At 40.4% G+C, this 24662-nt stretch overlaps 1 protein-coding gene across 1 annotated transcript in view; it reads left to right on the forward strand.

The window, feature by feature from the left end:
• SLIT3 (slit guidance ligand 3) overlaps window positions 1-24662 on the forward strand; it is a 481232-nt gene that overhangs the window by 319656 nt on the left and 136914 nt on the right. Inside the window, 3 exon segments of the mRNA XM_032702926.1 lie at window positions 4281-4352; window positions 9836-9907; window positions 19438-19509. Coding sequence (XP_032558817.1) covers window positions 4281-4352; window positions 9836-9907; window positions 19438-19509 — 216 coding nt within the window.

Here is a 24662-nt window from a genome sequence, read left to right on the forward strand (position 1 = left end):
GTTCCTGCTGCACACTCACCTGGTTCCTGCTGCACACTCACACTTCAACCTGAGCTTTGGCTCTCTCAGAGATTGCTTTGGTTGTTGGCTGCCTGAGCAATACAAGCCCCAAAGAGCCCTGTCCCCGGGAGCAGTCTGGCTCATCCACTCGTTTTCTGTCTCCCAGCAGGGAAGGCAGTGGCCGCCCAATGCAGGGGGACGTTTGTGACACGTCTCAGGCAGGAGCTCGGTGGCACCGCTAATAGAGCGTGGCTGTCTCATTTGTAGGCTCTATTCATCTGACAGCTGAGAATTATCAGTACTGATGCTTCACTCCCTCTCTCTTTTTCTCCAAGGTAGTGATTTGTCTATGTTATGGGTAGGTAAGCTTGACAAAACATTACACATTAGCAGCTGAGACGGTGTTTGAAATGGGAAAATTGCTGGCAAACCGCTCCATTAGAGACCCAAATAACAAATTCTTTCTTTCCCTCAAAGAAAGGGAGATAGTTAAGGCCCAAATTAATACGTCTGTCTCCCCCACTCTGCAGGGGGAATCACTCTTCAAGACAAATGGCTTGGTCACTCCTGAGTGTGAGCTGGCTCTGCTCAGCCCACGTTAAGCAGAGTTTTTTTATCCTTTGTGTTTCGCCATCCTGGGCTGAGCAGTTACAGGCACCACGTGAGGAGGTGATGAAAAGATTTGCACCTCAGTGAACTCTGAGATGGATTAGCATGGGAATTTGAGTGCTTATTCTTTACTCTGGGATAGTTTTTCATCTTTAACTGCATGGTTTCCCCGTGTTTGTTTTGGATTTTTTTTTTCTTTGATATGTTTACTTTTTGCTGTCATTGCTGCAAAGTCATTTAAAGAGAGTGGGAAGAGGGAGGACTTTACCCTGTCTAACATCATGTTGTTACAAGAAAAATGTATCTGAATCCGTTGGGCCCTCATACTTTCCAATCTCTTGATGATATATTGGAGAATAGAAAGGAAATTGTTCTTGTCCTTTGATGTTGTTGTCAAAGACACTAAAATAAAGCTTGGAGAGGCAGACAGAGCGTTGCTGGGTGTCAGGAGGGGGGAGACACGCTTCAATTCATCTCAGCACTCAGCTGGCAGCAGGAGACATGGCACAGGGAAACTGGGAACTGAACGGAGGAACAAAAGCTGCTGGGAGTTTGAACAGGGCCAATTTATTGTATTGGTGTCGTGAATTCTACTTGTCGAGTCTTGTGAGCAGATCTGAGCATGAAATACCAGAGGAGAATCGAGGGAAATTTTCTCGAGTTGTAAGAAATCTTAAATGCAGGGGGTAGTAGTTTAAATTATGAAAATTTACCCTTTTAGGGCTGTGTGTCTTGTACACGTTTCTCAGATGTGTTGTAAAATTATTTTATGGTATATTCTGATAATACCGCCCAAAAATGAACTCCCTGATGCTGCCCTGCACTAGCACAGATGGTTTTATAGTGTATGACAGCACTCCATAGTATGCAGGGATGGACCATGAAAAGCACAGTTTTCCAAAGGTCGTGTTCTAGGTAAACCAGGTAATTTTCTCTGAAATAAAATGTGGTGGTAAAATTTAGATTAGCTGTTCAATTTTTGGAGGAAAAAATGCCAACATAGGTAAGGAGTGTGTTTTTCACTTTATTTCAAAGATGGCACCTCTAACAGCAGTTTCCCATTATGTCACGAACAACACTGTTTTATAATTAAGCCTTCATCACCCTGAAATTGCCAACACCCCTTCTGGCAGAACCTAGAGTTTCTTGAGATTTTTAATCCTCTGCTGTCCTTGACATGTCATTTACGAGCTCAGATGAGGTGAAAGCACAAACTATTAATCCAAACAATGTGTTTTCTGCTATTTCAGTTGTGTAAGTGCATTGTGTTTTTCAGGCTATGCCTGCCAATCTATAATTAAAACACGTGCTTGTTTTATGCAGCGTATTTAATGCAGCACAAGCACTTATTTAATGCTCCAGGATTGGCTCTGTTTTGTGCCCAAGTTGGAGCCCACCAGCAAACACACCCTGATGAGAGCCCGTGGTGCTGCCTGTGCTTCCCTGGTAGCATCTGCAAGATGTAGTGCACTGAGCAGGATGGCTGCTGTGTAACCTTTGGTGCTTCATTTACAGAGAGCTTCAAAAATGTAAGGTCTGAGGTGAAACTGCAGCAGCACATGACACCAGCCTTGTCCATCTATTTCTGTACAGGCCATCTGCTCTAAATCCTGTAGGAACGGGTGAAGAGTTCATCAGTAGCTTCAGAAGGCAGCTCTCTCGAAGAATTCCTGTTTTTGTCTTCCTCTCCACCTTTTCTGGAAATTTCTGTATTGTTGGGGTTTTTTTTTACTACTTAGGACATGTGGCTATTCCAATTTTGTATTTTTTTCACCCTACAAGAGGAAAATTCTGTGTGTATTTCCACCCTTAAATCACTAAAATTTCCTTGGAATTTTAAGTCATAATAAAAAAGAACATGTTCCTCCCCCTGCCCCCCATCTTTTTATTTGAGTTTCCCTGCAAGGACTGCTGTGCCTGTGTGCAGGACCTGTGATCCCCCAGTTTCCATCCCCAGGGCCAGGGAATTGGGCAGGCACGGCCCTCTTTTGTTCCTCGAAGTGTCTGCACAGAAATACTTGGGAGGAGTGAAACACCCAACTGGCAGGCTGACAAAAAGCCTTTATGAGAAGAGTGTGTGTACTGCTAATTCTGGTGACAAACACCCAACAATAGTGGTGTGCTGGAGCTTGCAGCAATTTGCATTTCACTGTGGACTTGCCAGAAATGAAGCGTGTTATATTTAGACCAACTGGAAGGGAAATCTCAGACACTAATTCAGATCACAAAACAAGGAGTAGAATTAACTCTGATCACAACCTTTAAGATAGACTGCTGCAGAAATAAAAGAGGGCATGCACGTTGGCTGTACAAGTTGACTGTGCAAATATCACAATATTTGACACTTAAATAGCTTCTTAGAGTACAACTGTGCTGGCAAATCATCTTATTTTCAAGGGGATTTTTTCTCTTGTCTGTGGATCACCAGAAGGATACCCTGTGCAATAGAGAGCTGATGGGCCTTACACATTTTCTCTGCATTATTCCCAAACCTTGATTTATTTCTCCCTTCTCCCATTTCATTTTATCTCCGTTCCTGGTTCTAAAATTTTTTTCTCCCCTCTGCAATGCTGCAGCAGCTCCAAATGACTAGAGTGCTTCATTCCATCATTGCAGTATGTTTTTGTATTTCAATTCCATTTCCAACCGCAGATTTTTTACTATTTAAACTCTTTCTCTTTTATGGCACTTTGGGGAAAAAATACACAACATTTGAATAATAAGTAAGAGAAAAGAAAAATCACATTTTACTCTCAGTTCCAACTCTGTAGAAGTTTAGCTGTCGTGGTCATTGGAATTTATTTTATGGGAATCTACTTTTACATTTCTAATTGAGATGAACACTTAGAGTTCATCTGAGGAGAAGTTATTCCTTTTAGCAGGAATTTGGGGAACTTGCTGACAATTGAAAGTACTTCTGGGAAGGAAGAGAAATTAATCTTAGTGGTTACTGTATGTGGTATCTTAAAGCTGCTTACATTTTATGTTAGTGAGACGTGCATTTATGATACTTCATAAAGAATACCTCTTTCAAACCAAATCTTAGAAATAAAAACAGCAGCATTTTTTTGTAGTCCAGACCATATTTTAGAAAACCTTCAGCATTTGGTAGTTAAAATAGGAAGATACTGTTCTTTTTTGTACTGCTTTAACATAAAGTTTCTCCCCCTTTCCTCTTAAAAACCCGAATTCATCTTGCAGTGAATCTACTTTGTTTTTTAGCATGTTCCCACAGATTCTTGCTCCTTGAATTGTTCTGATAGTATTATTAATCTGCTTATTAAGCTGTCACAACATAGCCTAACTTTTAGTTCGGGTGGCTACGTTCTATTTACAACACCTAGTCAAGGAAAGCATCTGCATTTTTTATTTTCTACCTTAACTTTCAAATATACATACTGTTATTTATTAATTCCACGAGACTTAAAGGTGCAGTTTCTCTAACCTGAGGCTTTTTTCCTGTACCAATTTAGTGTAATCAAAGAGATTGTTTTATTTTCTAAGTTATTTTCTCAGCGTTTTCTCCGTTTGGTGGATTTCAAAAGAAAAAACGTGTCTTGCATAAACATAAATTTGTTTTTATATTTATACAGAATTTGCTGTCATGTTTAATGTGATTCCCCATCCTGTAGCTGTGTAGTTAACATGTATATTGCTTTGTTTGTTTTCAGACGTTTGGAACAAAACCTCATCAAAATCATTCCCCCTGGAGCTTTCACCCAGTACAAGAAGCTTAAGAGAATGTAAGTTTTAATAAGACCAACATGCAAGGGCAATCATGAAACTTCCAGCTTCAAGTTGAGTATCTTTATTTCAGAAACATATTGGCAATTCTGTGTTGAAATCACTGGGGATTGCACAAATAATCTCTTCAAAGTGTAAGCAACAATGGAATTCGGTTCAGGATGCCTAACAGTGCATGAAATCCTTAATAATGCTTAATTTCACTTCCTATTATAAACGATGTGATCTAATTAGTTGTTAGTCTGTTCAAACTTCAAATCTGCTTCCTCAGAAAAGATTTGAAGTCCCATTTTTTTTCTCTCTTTTGTTCTGGTGTCTGTTTGCAGCAGTTCAGTGAAGTTGACCTCACTTAGAGCAGGAGTGAGGATTTTTTTTGTAGTGCCTTCAGTGGCCTGATGTTGAAATGGTTTGACTGTTTACAAGAAAACAAAGAAATCTGCTGGGGAGCTTGTTTTCCCTGTTGCTTAATCACCAGTTGATACCCAGACAATTATTTTTGTATTAGCTCTCGTGTTTTCTTTTTGGATTAAAAAAAAAATAAATAACCCTGATGTGTAGCAGCTCTGTCCTGCAAATAACCCAGGCATTCCCCCAGCTGGGTTTTCTTTTCATTTTTAAGTGGTATATAAGAGATGATGTGACAGTAGCACCATGACATAAATAATGGTAAAGCAAGTTACTCCTGGTTGATCACAATATCAAGAGGTTTATGGTACCACTGGACCAATAACTTCCAGGAGTCATCCTGGCTTTGTAGCTCAGTGCTAACACTGCTGAAAAGGTGCTTTTGCAGTTCTTTTCTGATGTGAACAATGCTGGGATTAAGACAGTGTGAGCTCATTTCATGGAAGACACTGGATGAGCAGATAGCTAATGCTTTTGGAAACTGAAATGAGCTCCTGCAGTCCCATTGATGTAAGGGTGAAATGACTGCATTTTCCAGTCCAAACTCACCAAGTTCCTAGTGCTGAAGAGCTGTAAATATGGATCTTAATATTTAACAGGTCTAATCATCAATCTTAGAGGGTCTCCATTCTTCTGTCTCACTTTCAATATAGCTGTATGTATTTTTAAAGAAGTCCTGTATTGGATAGTGAGATGGTAATTTCAGTGAAAAATGATGGATCCCTTACCAGTGACCTAACTTGTAATTTTTTCATTATTAAAATCACTACATAGTTCTTTCTGAGGTGTGACTAACTTTAGGGTTTGGCAGTGTTTTACTGTCCTTTCATTTGTCTTGATTGGTGAACTCTAGTTTTAAGGGAGTTGACCAGAAAAATGTTCTTTCATGTTACTAGCTGCTCAATCCAATGCAGCACTTACTATGTGAAATGATTAATCTTAGAATTTCACAGCAGAATTCCATTAGCAAGTTGTGTTAACAGCTTTCTGGAGAATAATTGGCATACTCATTGAGATCTGAACTCATAATTAAATAATAAGTTATTGTACCAGATGATCTGTGTCAAAGCTGAGTTAATGGAAGAGCATTTTGTGGAGGAACTTGGGAGAAGTATTTGGGCTGCAGAATGTCCCATAACAAACATGATGTTTTGCCATTTGGTTATTGACCTGTCTCCTTGTTTAAGTTTTGTTCCTGCTGGATGGTGAGGTTTTAAATTGAGCACCACTTCAGTTTCACATAGTTTAATTGAGGACATTTGTTTCAGTATTTGAAGAGATTATTGACATTGTCTTTTCAGTGTGCAAGATTCCCGGTACTGTCAACACAAAAATATACTTTAGTCAAAAGAGTATCTCTTAAAACAAAAGAATCATCCCTTTTTTTCCATTAGAGGAAGGACATGTTCGATATCACTGAGCCTTTCTTCCTTTCTGTCACTTTGATTTCAATGAGCAGTGCCATAGCATGAAGATTATCAATTTAGTTAATTGATACTCTGCTCAGGGCACAAAAGAAGAACATGAATATAATTGTTGTTATTATTACTATTAACCATTATAATATTTTATCTACTTCAGAGGAATATTAGCATACCACTGTAAATTTTATTTTTCTCCTAGTGAATAAATATACAAGAATGTTATGGGTAATAGCCTTCTCAATTGCAGCACTCTGGATTTTGATTGTTTACTGAGTATTTCCTGCAAGATTAGACAATTTTTGTTTCTTAGCTAATTGGATAACTGAGATTAATTTTTAAGTAAGAGCCAGTTGTCCAAGATAATCTTGATAGGGCTTGATATTAATAGGTCAAGATGATAGCAGAGGATGGATGTTAATTCAAGTGTTATACTTGCATGTAGCTGAAGTTTGCCCTTTAGAATGTCTCTTCAACAACTTCTAGGATGGGAGAGCTACTTTGGTGATCCAATTTTAGCTAAGGAGCTGGAATATTTTGTGCCTTGACCTTAATCATAATTGCCCACATCTCCTCACACAATTAATGACATGAAGCTAAATGTATCCATCTCTTCTGAGAAGGAAGATTTGACACTTGAAGGATTCAGATATGCACTTGAATGATATAATCTGGGGTGATGGTTTCCCTGATTTTGGGGTGGGTGTAACCCCAGCTCTGTGCTCAATTATTCAAGGGCTTTAGAAGAGGTTTCAGGGGCTTGAAGGAGACACATCCTGTGTACAGGGGTAGAAGTTGTCATGTTTGCATGAAGTATCCAAGCCCAGACAAGCCATTTTGAATTAATTCACAGAGCAGTTGTGCTTGTACCATAGTTCTGTAACTTTTAACTAACAAGTTTGTAGCAAGTTTGTAGAGCAAGACTAAGAGCCAAGTACACAGAACCACTTTGAAAGATGTTGTACCTCTCTGATGCTTGTAGTGACATTCCATGTTGTCAGATTAATTTTACCACATATTAGCAGAAAACACATTGAGATTTCACAGGCTTCCCAGTAGCTCTGTGGAGTTGCTACTTTTGTTAAGCAGCTTCTAAAAACTAAACCATATATGACATGGAGTTTACTGAGTACTCCTGTCCAATGAGAACAGTCCATTTTACATGTGAGAGATAATCAAGTAATCTGTTTCTAATAATGTTACTCAACAAAGAGCACATTCATCCAATGCTATTAATAATTTTGCATATGGCTGCATCTAAAAATAAATCTGTTTTGTTTCAAAACCTTTTACAGTAAAGACATTTAAGCCCTACAGTTGTATGTTGCACAGTGACTTGCAGGGTATCCTTGCTCCCCTGGTGCAAAGTCAAACCCAATTTATGTCCCTAACTGGTAACTGAGCACAGCCACCCTCCAAGGTCTGTTCAATAACCTTTGGAAAGATTTCTACTGTGCTGCCAGAGGTGCAGGGAGACAAGTATGAGGTGACTCATGTATTCCCTGCCTGAGTGGAATCCTGGTAATTTTATTACATTTCCAGTTGAAGAGCCACACTTCCCCTGAGGGATTCAGAGATACCCTAAACTATGAAAATGAGCCTTATGTCATCTAAATTGTCTTTTACAAAAACCTGTGTCTCTTTGTCTTGGTGTAAATCAAGCACAGAATAGGACAATCTTACCCAAGCAGGCCAAACGAAAGGAAGAAAAATACAAGGACATAATTGAATCCCTTTCCCTCAGTCAAGTCAGATGGAGCCTCCTTATCCAACAGCAGAGGAACTTGGGCTCTAATGGAAAGGAAATAATGTGTCTAATTATCTTCTAATGCTGATTGTAGTGCATCTGCATGAAGTGAGTGAGTGTCATCACCCAGCATGGCATTTCTGCACGTTCAGGCACCATTAGTTATACACTCATTAGTGTCCGGACATGGAGAGAGAGGAAGGATGGAGATGTGGAAATGCAGCAAATCAATAAAATAGTGCTGAAATCCTTGCTTCAGAAATCAGATGCCCCTTTCAGATGCTTGTCGCTGTTCAGCAAATCCGTCTTTTCATGTGATTTTAATGGATTTCAATGTGTTGCTTGATAAATAGATAGAACTGATCCGCATCAGATTTCTGCTTGCTAGATAAAAAGCAGAAGTCAACCTAAACAAGTTGCACAAAAACCTGTATAAAAGTAAATATTCCTACTTTCACTGTGACAAATTTGACTGGTGTAAGTTAAGCTGAAGAACCAGAAACCTTCCATGAGTGCTGTCCTGGCAGGCAGGATGTTGTAACAGAAAACAATAGATTGCAGAGCAAATTGGTTTGATGAGCCTTATAAAGTAATCAAATCTTAAAAAAACTCAAAAATCTCACTTTATGTGGCAGATTTGAAAACTAAGGACTGCATTAAAATGTTAACCAACATAATTTGTGGCTCAAAACATGTATAGAATGGCAAACCTTCTTACTTTCTGATTATTAAGTTCTCATTCAAGTGATGTTTATTTAGAGTCTACTTAGCATGTGCCCCAGTGGAAATATCAGTGAAGATGTACTTGAAATACTGTATTACTGCAGTTTCAGCTCTCAGTGAAGAGATTTAATGCTAGTGATACAAGCTGATGCCAACTGTCAGGGAATGCAGTGAGGGTGGCTGAAAGTTGTCTCTCAGCTCCGCACTTGGTTGAACTGATTGACAGAAAGTTTGGGTGGCAGTGACAGTCACGATAAGGCTCTGAGCATCTGGGTACCACGTGGAGTAAATTGGGCTCCATCTATAAAGATGCTGTGGCACAGTCTCTATTCATCTTTGTTGGTTATGATTAGAACTGAAGGGTATTTTCCTAACCAGGAACACGCTTCCCTCGCAGATGACAGCAGGCTGTGCAGAATTCCACTCACACCGCAGCTGAAGGGGTGGAATCTTGCTGGGCTCCCTGGCAGGGTCTGCAGCTCACTCACTGGGTGTTCCCACAGTGCTGCTGGCCTTCAGAGCTCCACGATTTCCATTCAGGTGCTCAGAGGCTTTCCCCAGTGTCTGAAAACTCTGGGCAGACCTGCCAGTGCTCTGTCAACCCTCTCCTCTCAGCTGCTTCACCAGGTCAAGGTCGTGCTGGAATTCTGCCATTAAAACCCAGGCACCACTGGTCCCGTGCCGAGCTCCTCAGTGGCACTGGGGCCTGCTTTGGGATCAGGGGCTGGGCAGTCTGAGTGATCCTCTGTATTGTTATAAAGTTGGCCTCCCATGCCTGCATTTAAACATTCAGACAACCTTTATGCTTTGTCAGGGGCTGCTTCTCGTGCTTGAGGGCCACCCCACAGAGTCGCAGCGCGGTCTCCAGTACTAACAGCTCTTAAGATGGTTTTATCAACACCACTGTTGTGCTCCAAAACTCTTCATAAAAACCTTTGTTTTAATGTCCATAAAATGAAAGACCCCATTAACAGGAGAGCTCTGGTTATTGAGGCTGGTGGCTTGTCGTACTGACTGATGTTTCCCAATCCTTCCTGGAATTTGCCTATCTGTGCCCTTGCATCACTTCTCTGAGTTAATATGATCTTTTACTTCTGTTTTTATATCTTCCAATAAACCACAGCTAGAATCTTTTCGTCAAATTCCTGTTTACAGTTGTTTTTTTAATCCTCCCTTCTCTTTGCAGAGACATCAGCAAGAACCAAATAACTGACATTGCGCCTGATGCATTCAAAGGCTTGAAATCTCTCATTTCATTGTAAGTAGAAAATAGAACTGAATGGGCATTTGGGGAGAGCTTGCATGGAAGAGGAATAAAAATGATAATGTGCTGTCTGGGGGAACATATGTTTCTGTGTGCAATTGCCAGCTTGCGTGAAGCATCTGATCTTTTGTAAATGAAAAATTGGTGATGAAGTTTAGGAGAGACTGTTTACAAGTCTCTAGTAAGCTCTTTTATAGATCCACACCCCCAGGGTTGCTGACTTGTTCAGTTCTTCACAGAAGTGCATTAGTTGATCTTCACGTGCACCTGCAGTCTGGTCCATTCACCCCTACTCCTCATGGCCCACAAAACCTCACCATAGCTCACACATTGTTTGGTGGTGTGGAGGAGCTGGGAAAATACTTCCATACTGAATTTTTCTTCCAGAGTACAGAACTGAGATTACACTCTCTTAAGAGTTTTCTGGTTTATTTCGGTTTTTGTGGGGGTTTTTTTGTTGCTTTTTTTTGTGTTTTTGTTTGTTTGTTTTTTTCTTTTTGTTTGGGGCTTTTTTTTTCAGACTAGTTAGGGAAGAACCTAAGCTTGTAAGAAAAATGTTTATATTTCTTAGCTGTAATTAGTAATTTATTAAGCTGGAAGGGGTCTAAAATATGACTTCACACAAAAGATAAAAAGAAGGTAGGATCTCTTGACAGCCATTCATTTCTCTTTATAGAGCACAGAAACTGGTTTAGCACCAAGTTGAACTTACTTGCAGCTATATTTCAGCCTAGGTGCTCAGAGCACTATTAAAATAGTGGAGCTTTTAATGGGTAAGAGGAGCAATGCAAGGTCAGAAGCTACATATGGAGGATAAACTAGAATAGACTGTTAGAAAGAGCCCAGGCTGAGAGAAGAGTGTGAGCACAAATAGAATGATATTTGCCTGCGTTTATCTTAAGGATAGTTTTAAAACAATTATCTCATTAATATTCATATAACACAGCTCGATTCTTTAAAGAGTGTAGTTTATTTCTATAAGTTGCCATAATTTTGTTCACTGAGTACTGGGTAATTCTGACAGACTGGATAAACTTGTTGACTAGTACTGATATTAGAAGGTTATTAGGTGTTAAACTTACATGTTACAGTAAACCTCTGAGCCAGAGTTCAGAAGGATTTGCCCTTTTTTGTGACCTGAATCCAGCTGGGAGAATGCCAGAAATATATATTAAGTGTTGCTGGTGTTTGTTGAATAGTTTGGGCAGTGTTATTCAACATGGTGTGGAAATGGTCAAATCCCTCAATGCTGCCTGGAAACAATTCAGTGAGTGAGTGACATTTACTGAACGCTACAGTTTTGGCTTAGTATGAAACTACTGCTGATGCTGCAGTGCTACAGCTTTCTGGTCTTGGCAAACCTCCTGATTTAGGAGTGAGCTAAGGCTCACTTTAGGCAAGACATTTCCACTGGGATTGGCCTCCCAGTGCAGAAGTTATTCAGCTTTAGCTATAGTTAATTCAGATACCCCCCGGTGGCCTCAGGAGTGGGATGAAACACATCAGAGTGGACAGAGAGGAAATGAGAATGTAAACTGGGCAGGAATTTATAGTGTTTTGACTTTCATACAGAAGCAAGTGAAATGACTGTGTATTCTCTGCCCAGTCACCCCAAATGATATTTTAAGTAAATGATGTTTAAATACGTTTATATCCAAGTGGGTAAAATATTGCTTAAGTTAATGCTAAAAGGTTACAGGGGAGAAGAGAGAGGGCAGGGAGATGAGACACAGCACAGAAAAAGCTGTAGCAAGGGAACTGCCTCTGAGCAGTCTTTCTTTTGCTTGGTGGTATTCTCTGCCTCAGTTTCCTCCTACCACAGACACACAAAGCTGTTGTAACACACAGTTTCTGTTTGGCAGATTCGTTTCTAGGACAGTATCAGACTTGTTTCTAGGACAGTATCAGCTCCAGTTTTGAAATTGTCAGCCTCTTCCTCTAGGTTCCATTGTCCACTATGCTTTTACTTTCTTCTGAAAGGTTTTACTCTTGCTTTTCATTGCAGGTAGGTCTCATATAAATGTTTTCCCTATGGTTGACAGGCAGTGGTTGGTTCCCTCCTCTTTCACAACGTGTCGCCCAAATCTTTGGCCGATTCCTCCCTGCTGGTCACATCTGTAGTTGTTTCAGTTTCTGAGCCCTGGATGTCTTTATGGAGCAAGATTATCTGCTGGTCTGCAGAACCTGGGTTTCACTGAAGAAACCTTCCCCAGGTTTCTACCTCTGAGAAGCAGAGGATCTTCTTTCCTCTGATCTCTGCCACAGCCACCAGTCCACCTCTGTCAGTCACAGAAAGTGTAAGAGAAGATGAATCCTTTGAAGTGCCAGCCCTGCCAATGAAACTGCTGAAGGGGGAAGAACAAGGAGGTGGAAATGAAGTGAGACAGTTGCTTACTGGTGTTTTCCCTCTTAAGCAGCTCACTCTGTTGGGTGCCCCAGGCCTCAGTGACTTTAGCCAGCTGCACGCCCTGAAGGAACACAGCTCTGCATACGGTGCTTCAGCCCAGCTGAGAGCAACTTTTATTGTCCATATACCTCAGTCAGATGTGATTGGTGCATACATTTTAATGAGGCACCACCGAGGTTTAATCTGTGAGCAGAGCAGCTGGACTTTGCAGCTATCTGAGTTAAAATCAGAGGAAAGGAGGGGGAAATATTAATGCACAAATGAAAGCAAGCAGCTTGGTTTCCATTAAAAATGAAGTACTGCTGTACTGCCTAAAATCCTTGCTCTTTCTCCTCTGTATTATTCCCATTTTCTGCCCCTCCCTTTCCTCCCTGCTTGCTTGCAATTGCAGTGCTCCCTATGGGTCTGAGAGAGTGAGAGTGCTTGCCTGGAAGGCAGCCAACATTGTTAGACTGGCTGGCTAATGGAGCCCTATGTACAGTGGGTTCTACTCTGCTTTCTTCTGAACTGAACTCAGGTTGGTGTTTCCAGGCAGAACCGTTTCTCAGAGTACTCTGCCTGTTGTAGAGATGGTAGAAAAAAATTGGTGTATTACAGTTTTCAGAACACAGGAATGTTTATCATAGAAGCCGTTTCCCCTCAAATGTATAAAACTCAAATCTTGAAAAAGTGCTAAGTGATCCATGTGCTAGCAGGTCATAAGTTTTTACTGTAAATCTATATATTTTCTTTAGCAAGAAATCCACCTATGGGAGTCAAATAGGTCACAAAATCTTTATGCTTCAAAGTAGTCATTTCTACCTTGGGTTTTCTCTGAGTACAGCAAAAGAAAGGTAAGTTTGTTCTTGTAAGGACTCAAGACTTCTCCATTCCCCACACTCAGGAAGAAATAAGTTATTTTTCTATGCTCATTTTTCAGTGGGATTTCATTTCTTATTCATATGACTCTGTGGAACAAGGAATTTCTACTGTTTTTCTTAGAAACATTTGGACATGTACATAACTTTTTTTTTTCCTGGTTGTTACAAGAATAAGCAACCAGAAGCATTGTTCTTAAAGAACCTTTTTTTATTATTATTATTGTTCACAGAGTTTTCTGGCTTCTCCTTTTCTCCTTGTTGTGTCACAGGCAGGTCAGCCCTGGGTCTGTATGTTCTGAGGATTTAATTCCGTTACAGTGTCTGAAGTTCTCTTTCAATATTCAGGCATTAGGGCTTAGATCCTTAGCATATTTTTGGTAGGAACCTTCACAGGTTTGATATGAAGGTTCAAACCTGCTTATGGACAAAACTGGGGCTGCAGTAAGATCCATGCTCTGGGTTTGGGAGAACAGAGTTGTGGAGAGCTTGCTGTAAAACCATGGCAGGGAATGGAGGCTGTTGTGGACCAAGGACTGAGAAAAAGGGCCTTTGGTCTTAAAAATGCCACTGTGGGATTTAGGAGGAAGAAGTTACAGTGCATAATGTCAGTGACAGCTGCTGGGCAAATAACTGCTTGTCTCTGGCAAAGTCTCCCCTCTTGAAAAGGTGGAACTAATTCTTTGTCTCAGAGAGATCATAGTGTGGTGCATATGTTGAAGGCTGTGAGATGTTGTGATACTGCAGCACTTGGACCATGGGAAATATCCAAGATGAGAAACAAATAATTAGATTTGAATCTAAAAAATCACTAATGTGGCCGTGGCTTTCATGGTGGAGGGTTTAGTCTTGCCATCCAATGCTTCTTTCCATATAAACACGAGAGCAACCAGTACCCTTGCACTGAGAAGTGTGGCAAGACTGATTGGTTGTAAAAGAATGTGCTATCTGAATTTTTAAGCAAAAGTTTGAGAAATACTGAGTTTGTAGTGCTTGGTGTTTGTGTTCCATGGTGAGCATCACCCTGTGCTGGAGCTGGGTGGGTAATGACTCAGCCCAGAGCACGGGGGCCAAATTAGGAAGAGTTTCATGTTTCAAAATTGCCGCATGCACTTTCTGAAGTAAATTAATTTTTCATTTAATCAGCTCGAAATCTGTCTAATATCAGTGAGAGGATTGTATCAGCATTTGGTTATTGTTAATAGGATCAAAGATAAATGTTATCCTTGGGGTCTGTAAACTTCCCACAAATGTAGGTTTGGAAGGCCATATCCAGACTGTCTGGGGACATTTTATGAGATATGACAAAATAGTCTAAGCCTTCAGGGTGTTAAACTGCATGAATAAATTTTAGACCACTGCAGAGGGAGAATTCCTTTGGTTTTGTTCATATACTGAATTAAGCTAGGGAACACTTTAAAAGCTTAGATCAGCCTGGGCACAAAGACAAGAGACAGCTTAGGTTTTGACATAGCAGTCCCATTTAGACCATCATCTCCTGGATGATGATGTATGAGGTGTCATTCATGGTGATTTGAAATCTGCAATAAAACACTGTCTATTGCAATAACTGCCAAACTTATTTTAAGGTAACAAATTGCTTTGGATAGTTTTACTGTGATTTATTTAGCTTAACTTGTTCAGAAGAAATATGAAATAGTGCAGGGGGAAAAAAATTACATGTCTAAGTTTCTTTCAGATATTAGAAATTTATTGCTGTTTTTATCCCTATCAATTCCTCCTCTTTTGAAAACCTGGATTCTTATTGAACCTGTGCCATCGTACATACCTTGGGAAATATAATTCTTCCTAGCAAGAATTGTTTTCACAGTCTGAAGGAAAGGTAAAAGCATTCTGAGGACTGAAAAAGACATTGCATAAAGTCACAATTTGACACTTCAGTAAGAATGTTTCAGCCAAGCCAAAATAAAGGAACACTTAGCTGGAAACCATATGGTCTAAAGTAAGGGATTCTGTGCTAGGCTTTCATACCCCAAAAATTTCTGTATCACCTTCAAGGGGAAAAAAAAAAAAATCTCAGTGTTCTGTGATCTGACTTAATGAAGCAGCTAAATTTCAGCTACATTTGTAAGTAAGGTGGGCTGAGAAATTGCAAAACAGAGACAACACAGCAATTATTGTTTGAAACCCTTGAAGGTGGCATGTTAAACTTCAGTGAGCATGAAAGGGAGGGTACCCCCGTTGGTAAAGTCAGTGCAAATTCCTTCCTTTTAAAATTGTTCCAGAGGTCAGAATGGATAGAGACTGTGAAGAATCACTGAGAATTTTGTTTCAAGACCCTGCTGCTGAAGGTTTTATGCAGGCTTAATTACCTTCTCATCCAAGAAAACACAGTTGTGGTTATGTGTCCTTCCAGTGCTTCCTTTGTCTGGTGTGTCCCAGGCTTCCAGATGAAGCCATGCAGTGACTATTTCCACTGTTTAATCTTTATTTTTCACTACTTACAACATCCGTTGGATTAATCTGCAAAACCTGAAGTTTAGTAGTAACAATTAATTATTTAACTGGAAATTTAATATCTAATTGTGTCTTGGAACACATGCATTGTTGGGGGAATATTGAAATACGATGCCAGAACCAGGCTGAAGAAACACAACGCCTCATTATGGCTGTAATATATTTGTATAATTTCTTCTTGCAGATCTGTAATAACTCTTTAGGGTGCTTCTTCCAGGGATCTCCTCCAATGCTCACAGTGCTGCCAGGGGTCTGTGCTTTATGTGGTGTCGTATTTGTCAGGCCTGGGGCTCGTTTGGTCTCCTAAAGTTGAGAAGCAAATGAAAAATCAGGAGCACGCACTAAAAGTTTTCGTAGTTTTTTGGTGTTCTAATAAAAGTTGTTCTAATTCACTGATTCGCTGTCCATTGGCAGCAATTACTGAGCTAATTTGATTTTTATTACGTATTAACCTTGTTAGTGTATTTTTAATAAGAAAATATTTTGAGTCTAACACTTGAGGTGCTCTGGGATGGGAGAAGGGTCGTGTTCCTGTGCCAAGCCTCCACTTTAGCCAGGCCACCTGCATGTCCTGCAGCACGTGTGAGGGCTGCAAGTGAACACACATTTTTAGAACTTGTAATGCCATGGGCAGATCTGCTCTAATTTATCTCTGCTGGTAAACTCGTTGAAGATTTAAATGAAGTTCTTGAGTTGATTTGGCTGTGTTTCCTGTTATATGGCAGTTTGAAGTTGGGTTGTTTGTTTGGTTGGTTTTTTATTGGGGGTTTTTGTTTGGTTTCTTTTTCCCCCCGGAGCTGCAGTTCTGGGAATGTTGAGGTGCTGGCCAGTGTGATGGGCAGCTGGCAGGAGGAGAGCAGAGTGCTGCAGTAATACCCAGCCTGGCAGAACCTGACCAATGTCATGTTCATTGGTGTGAGGATGAGGATGATTTTTCTGCCTTAAACAGAAAAAAAGAAAAAAAAAAAAAGAGAACTCTGAGGAAAGCAAATTTTCTGTGCTTTTTCTTAGAGCAAGTGACCATAAGGAACTCCAGAAATGGGGTGCAGTGCATTGGGATCTCCCCACCTCTTTGCCTCTCCCTGCAGCCCTGCCATGGCAGGCAGACGTGGCATTAACTAATTTGGCTCTGGGTAGTGCTGAACATGAATATGAATTAGAGACAAGAATATGAGCTCTCATACTGACTTTTGTTTAGCTGTTAATCTGTTCCAATGTTAATGTGCCACATGCACATAAGCCCAATTAGGTTGGGAAATGCTTATTTTCCTTTTCACAGCTTCTAAAAACCGAAGCTTTGTTTTTATTTTACAAGCTATTTTAATCTGGTTTATTTTGCTGAAAATAATAAAGGGGATGTATAAACCCGTCCAAGGTTTAAAATTCAGTGACACACTGCACTCTGACCTTCTGACTCTTACTTTAAAAGTACATGAAGGAATTACTCTGAGAGTCTTATTTTGCATTCAGTCGTACCATAGGTAACAATTGCACTGGGTGTGAGTGGGGATTTATTTAAGGGTTTACTTTACGTGTTTTTACCTCTGCAGCCAAAATAACCCTTAGACTGGAGTGGGGATGCTTTTACTTTCCATGGGTATTTTGTAAAGTTTATATTCTCGACTCCTTCTTATATGATAGACTATTCTGCATTATTGATCACTATTGATGATCCTGCTACTTCCCAAACTAAGGAAGGTGCTTCTCAAACACCTCGGAGCTCGTAAACTAAACTTGGTATGCAGATGATGTGCTTGCTAAAGAAATCATCTTTCAGAAAGACTGGACAGTGAAATGAGTGTAAACTGGATTCTGTGGGCATTAAATTAGTGTTTAACCTTTTACAATTATTTTATTTGCAGAGGTTTTGCTGATACAGGTGTACACATCAGTTAAAAAAGTCTGTCAGCCACTCCCATGTTGGTTCAGAGCCCAGTGAAATTCAGTGACTTGAATGTTCTCCCATAGTTTGAATCTGCATCTAAATGGTCCTGTTGAACCTCTCAAAGTTCAGCCACCATTTCTCTCTAGCTTTGGGTAGAGTATAAAAGTCTCTGTGACTTGCATGAAATTTTGTTGAAGTAGGAAATTGTGTGTGTCTTCTGAAGCTGAAGTTAAGAAACAATTAGGAAGATTTACAAGCATTCATTACCCACAAAATACAGTCACTGGAACAGCACATTAAAAGCCAACCTCCTGACTCTGTAATAGATAAAGAGAAATCATGTCACATTTGTTTAGAGAAAATATAATACTGGGTGATCACTGGTTTCTTGGGTAGCACTTCAGTTCCTGCTAGACTGCAAAAGTAATGAAAAATGAAGTTTCAAGTTTGGATTTTCATATTTAAGTGGTGTTATTTTATTTAGACTCATTTTATTGAGGCTCAGAAATGAGCTGATCTGGGAAGGCTCCCCCAGGGGTGATAGACTTGCAGTGACTGATGAAGAGTAAACTGAAGTGGTGATGCTCTGGGAGGGCCAGAGGGTATTGGAAGGGGTCTGTCATGCCAGGGAGTTTGTTTTTCAGTATGTCCAACTCTTCATAATATTTCAAATGTTGTAAGACAGGGCAATTGCAGGATTTCAGCCTGCATTCAAGCCTCACATGGCTGTTTGATTCATTGCTAGGATATTGTTCCACATGAAAAAGTTAGGGAATTAACCAGTTTAGTGGCACATAAGCACCAAAGTTTTGGCATGAGCTGGTTTATAACCATTTACCATGTCCTGTGCAGGGCATAGGAATTACATAAATACTGTTTTGCCCAATTTGAAGTCTATTAAAATGTTTAGGTAAGGGAAAATATTTTCAGAGGGACCCTAATCATCTTCCCTTTTCCCAGGGCCCACGGAAGCTCCTCACCCACTTTTCTGGTTTTGACAAATGTTACCAACTTGCAGAAATGACATGAGTAAATACTTCAGCCATGATTGAAATTCAGGTGTTCTGTCAAATGTGATTTTGTTCTGATCACTGGATAGCACATCTCAGCATAATGGTGCTTCTGTCCCTTTTCCCCTTTAGTTCAGTTTCCTGAGGATGATATATGTGCATTTTTCCATTAAAAATGAAATATTTTTTAATATTGAAACTGAATCGTGGATACCAGGTCATATATTTATGGTTGAATAAATATATACAGTGACTCTCATTTTTATTATAAAGCTTTACCGATTTTTATAACTAAGCCATGCCTAAATTATTTTTGAGTTTCTGAAATACATGTCTACTTCCAGTTCAGGATAAATTTCTTTATATTAGCTCGTTGAAATGGTAACAGCAGCTGGTGAAGCCATAATATTTTATCCAATGATGCCTGTGTCACATTTCATGCCAATTACTATATCTTAAGAGACTCAGTTATATGAAATTTTATCTACAACTGGCTTGTGCTCCCTGGCTTTTAAATTCAGTATTGCTGAGCGGAATTCTAGGTTTTTGCATCAGACAATGTGCCTTTCAGTGGTTAAAATATTTCTAAAAAGGGTGAACAAAAAAAAAATCCCTTAAAAGAATGAAAAATATTTCAGATACAGTTTTTGGATGATGTCCAGTTTCTACATTAGAAATGCTTTCCAACACCAGACGAAGCCTGAATCATAACGACTCATTTAATACCATGTGCTCTCTGAAAAGAAAATGAGATCAGTGGTTAAATGAAATGCCCACAGATCCTGGGCATGGTGCACAAGATCAATAAAGATGATAATGCAGAGATGTGGGAGGACACTAAACTGGGCTGTTATTTAAGATTTATTTTGTCTTCCTGAATCTTGCAGAGTGCTCTATGGAAACAAGATCACGGAGATTCCCCAGGGCCTTTTTGATGATCTTGTGTCTCTGCAGCTGCTGTGAGTATGATCCCTTCCTCTCCTTTATTTTACAGACTAGCTAGATTTACTGTTTTTTTCGGCTTCTGACATTAATATAACCACCTTTTCCACTGCAAACTCACTGGGATGTGCTAGTCTGTTGTGTCTGTGTCAGGCAAGAGGGAGGCAAGGGCTGAAAAAAAAAAGAAAGGGAGGTGTCAACAGTTTTATAGCACAGTGTGTATAATGGATAATAGACACAGAGGATTTGAGTGTGGGGAGGAAATGAGAGAGGGAGTGAAGTCCAAGAAAGGAAATTTGGTCACCGGCTGATGCGTGGGTGGGGATGCCATCTGATTGTTTTTACACATTTAGCACTTGTGGTTGAATGTCTGGATCCTTGAGGGCTGTGCTGCCAGTACCTGCACAGGCAAGGGAAAGGGCACTGTGAAAGCTCTGATTGTTGCAGCTCCTGCTCAGCTCCATCTTCTTCTTACGTCAAAAGCGGCTTCGCCGCTGGGGAAATGATTTCACAATATATTGTGATCTGAGGGGTTTGTGCCATGTGTGATTTAGCATGATCAGGGGAAGTTATATATGTTCAGTGCATATTAATGTAGCAGAAAAAATTTCCTAAGCCAAATGTGAAATTGCAAATTTCACTCCTGTCTCCATAACCACATTGAGAACCAGTAGCTCCTTCAAAGAGAAAGGAATCATCAGCCAGTCAGTAGAGGGAGCAGAAGTGAAATGAGTTTAATATGTATTCCTAATGTTCTGATTACCATCATGGATGATGCAGTCAGAAAAATAAAGGTGATATGTCATAAATTAATCAATTCTGGTTTATATCACACGCAGCACTCCACTCCCAAACAGTAAATCATATAAAATATAGAATATAACTTACCTTCTGGACACGTTATTTCAAGCCTCTCTGATGATTTTGACATAGCCAGCAATGAATATCCAGAAGTTCATGATTGTCATTGGGTCTGTCACTCTGTGATTGCAGTCTTTGCCATCCTTATAGTGCTGTATAAAAGTAAGCATAGGTTTAGATTGGAAATTCATGAGCAAAGCCAAAGTAGTCAAATGAAATAAGGGAAGGACTACTCAGACATGTAATTTATCCATAAGATCTTAATTGCAAACATGGACCACCCTGTTCTGGACAAGGACAAGTGAGAGCAGCTGTGGTTTGGCTGTGACAGCCCCTGAGCTGCAGCAGTGGGAGCTGTTCATCTCCTGCTCACACTGCCAACCATTTTATCTTCACCTTTGGCACACACATGTTCTGGCAGCTCCTTTCCTCTCTCCTGGCCCACACCTCACAAGTTTGTTGCAATTCAGTGTCTCCATGGGCAGCAAGAGGCTGTGTATTTAAGGGGGAGATGGTTTGCCACGTGGGAGGGCGATAACTGAGAGTGCTGAGGAGCTGGGACTGGGTATGAGCAGAGGTAACAGGCAGGTTAGTCCTTGTCTGAGCCTTATGATAGTCCTTCACCCTAAATGTTTCATGGTTACAAGTTTGAAGTGATACAGTTGCTCTGTCTAACCCAGGACACTTTACAGATAGGATCTTTCCCAGTAGGAAAAAAAATAATAGAAAAAAAACCCAACTCAGCGCATGGATCACAGTGTCCTACAAAAATAAGGGTCTAGAACTTGTGCACAAGGCATTAAACAATTTTCAAGACCTTTATACTATAGTCCTGCATATATTTCAGCCAAGATGAAGTAGTTTTCCAGTCAGAATTTAAGTGCAAGTGATGCCTTATTGTAAAGGAGGTAAAACCTACATGCCAGAGAACCAGAACCATTGAAAGGGGTTGTGCTTCAACCATTTAAACATTCTCAAGCTGAGAAGATCTAAGTAGGTTGCCCCATTATGGGATTTCCAGAGCATTGATGCTGAAGCCTTTCAGGGTCTTTGAAAGTGTTTGAATGTAAAGTATCTTTTGGCAAGGAGAGCACTGAATGATCATCCTTTAAATACAAACAGATGTTTGCACACTTTTCTGATTGTGGCTTTGAAGCAGCTGTTTATGAGATTGCTTGTAGTATTTTAATGGGTACTAAAAAAATAAATGGCATTCGTTGGTCCTAGACCTGCTGTTGAACAATTGGAAGAGTGCCCTGTGATTAGATCTAATTTAGTGTTCAGTGGGCACTAGATTGGATTTCTTCTTATTAGTCTGGAGACACACTGATAAGAATGCTCTGATTAGGGTATCCTGCTAGCCTGTCTGATTTCCTGAGCTGGAGCAGAAGGATTCTTGAAAGTGTTATGGTGAAGCAGAACACAATGAGAAAAAGGGAGTCCTTGTGGGTCCTGTGTTATATAGAAGGAAAAAAAAAAGCACTGTGAAATTGCAGAACGGAGGATAGTCTTATTAATTATTTTGGATAAGACTCATCAGAATTTCTCAGAAATGTCATTATCCTTGTGTTTAAAAATACTGTCACAATATAGGCCCAAATTATTCCGCTTGTATTTTGGCTGAATTGTCCCTTACATCTGCAGACTGTGCCTTACATCTGCAGATTGTGCTGCTGATGTCAGGAGACCCATAGCTGGGTAAAGTGACACTCAGCTCAGGCCTGGTGGCACCTTAAACTGCCCTGTCTGACTTGGGTGTGTGGGACATGAATTTGGAAAAAGTTTTAGACCACCTGGCTGGTCTTACCATTCTGTGTTTCTGTCCTAGGAGACAGAGGTGGGTAAGCCAGTGTGATATTGTATTTGGCAGGAAAATAACTAGGCATGGTTAGATAATAAGGGGTGGTGGTTTCCTTGTTGTTTTTCTTGTTTTGTTGGGTTTTTTTCTTAAGCCCTATGGGGTTAATACAAAATGTTGCTTATGAAGTTTTCATTATAATTAGCTATGTTAAGTAGTTGACATTCCCCACAGAAATAATTGCAATTGAATTTTTGTTAAATTGCTGATTTCACAAATATTAAGTCTTCCTAAATATGGAGTTGTACCTAACACAGCAGCAAACATCATTCTGCAGTCTGACTGCACATCTCTTCTGTGGAGCAGGAGCATTTCTTGGAACATGTAGTTTTCCATATCCTGTCTGAAGTTGCCCAGGGAGAGGATGCTAGAAAGCTGCTGTAGCTACTGTACCCTGTCCTCATACACTCTCTTCAGCAGGTTGGATCAAGTGTCTTCTGAGAATTTTAGGTCATTTTGCATTTGAGAGAGCTATGCTTTTTTCCAGAAAAGGATAACTGGAGTCTGATTTGTTAGTTGTTTTTTTTTTTCATATACAGTGAACTGAAACTTTCACTGGGGAAGCAATCCATCCAAGCCGTGAAACAGTGTTTGATTAATTAACATTGTTTGTGTATCTTGCATTTGAATATCAAAAGAATGGCGAGGGCTCCAGTTTAAGGTGGAAGTTTTCAGGTAACCGTTTGCTGCAGACAGTTTGAACTCCGGTCCAGGAGCCCTTCAGCCTGACCTTGGTCTGTCTGGAAACTGGAACATATTTAAACGTCCTGCCCACCTGTCTCTCAGTTTCCCTGGAATGTGGACCAGCTCTTTCAGGAGCCCTGGAGTTTGCCAGCGTGCCTGCCAGTCCCTGCACAGGGGGCAGGGCACAGCACTGAGCAGCTCCCTCTCTCTCAGCAGCGCTGTGACAGGGAACGCTGACGGCTCCTGCACAGTCACCGCGGTGAGCTGGGGGGGACGGGCACTGCCTTTGTGAGCCAGCATTTGTCACAGCTAAGCCATGCACCCTCTGCAACCAGATTAAAACAAACATTCTGGGAGCCTTTTTATTGCAGCCCTGCGCTGTGTGCTTCGCAGGGCTCCGTTTCCTGGAACGAGGAGGTATCATAAAATCATAAAATCTCTGCTGCTTAAAGAGACTGTGTAGCAGAATAATATGGGGGGCGAGGTCTCATTTTTCAAATGTCTGGCAAGTATCAGTTTTCAATAAATCCTTCTCCTTGAGGAAATTTACTTTGCATAGTTACCAGTCATAAAGTGGTGATCCTAAATCTTACAGCTGTGATCCCCATGGCTTAGTGAGCAAGAAAGAATCCCCCCAGTGGTCTCTGTTTTGATGTTGCTAAACGTGGATCTACTCCTGGGGTACACATACATCGAAATCAGAGGTTTGTTGTATTCCTCTCTCAGAAAACAAAGCCAAAATCTTACAGCCTTCTCCTCTTTCACCTAATATTCTGATCATTAGGGAGAACTCAACACAGTAGTTGTAAAAGACCAATAATACTGGTGGATGGAGTTTGACGTATTGACACATAAAATAACTTCAAAAGTGGTGAAAAATTATCACTCTGGGCTTTAAGTGATGTTTAAAATCTTTGTGCTCTGTGGAATTCTTCAATTTTTGCATGAAGAAAGACAACAGGCAGTTAAAAAAGAAACCTTCTGACCAGATGTAAGGGGACAATGTTTTCACAGCAATGTCAAGTAGTTGGAGTAGGCTGCCCAGAAACTTGTGCATTCTCTGTCCTTGAAGACTTTAAAGACCAAGCTGAATAGAGCTCTAAGCAACCTGATGTGACCTTAGAGCTCATCCTGTTTTGGCAGTCTAACAAGACAAGAAACCATTCAAGCTTCCTGCAATTCTGAATTATCCTGTGATCTGGAGAAATAATTATTTCTCAGATAAAGCACATGTCTGCATTAACTGTGTATAAATCACCTTTGAGTGAGGTTCAGACCAGGTGACCTGAAGGTCCTTTGCAACCTGTGTCATTTCTGGGTTCTTTGAATCCAAATTCTTAGTAAAATGACATATGAGCTTTTCTCTTGATGACTCTGAATATTTCTGGCTACACTCATCCTTTTAGTCCAGGACAGAATGCTCTCTGCACAGACCTATTTAGTAGCTTTAGAATTGTTTTCCAGCCATTTGCCTCAAGGTTTTTTCCTTCAGATTTCTGCATTTAGTCTGCTATTGTGATAATGTTACTAAACTCAATAACTGCTGTTAAAGTGAGGGAGCAGCATCTGCCAGACTCAGAAATACAATTACAGTCAAGCACTAATGAAAGACTGCAACAGCATCTGCCTTTTCTGTGCCACTTGTGCAGCCTGGCTGATGCAGGTTCCCAAAACAAGCACTCGTTCCTACGTCAGTGTGGAATTCATTAGTTCCTCTGACGCCAGTGCTCCGAGCTGGACCCACCTGACAGAAACTCTCCTGCTTAT

This window comes from Chiroxiphia lanceolata, chromosome 15, assembly GCF_009829145.1.
Source record: "Chiroxiphia lanceolata isolate bChiLan1 chromosome 15, bChiLan1.pri, whole genome shotgun sequence".
Classification (NCBI taxonomy): domain Eukaryota; kingdom Metazoa; phylum Chordata; class Aves; order Passeriformes; family Pipridae; genus Chiroxiphia; species Chiroxiphia lanceolata.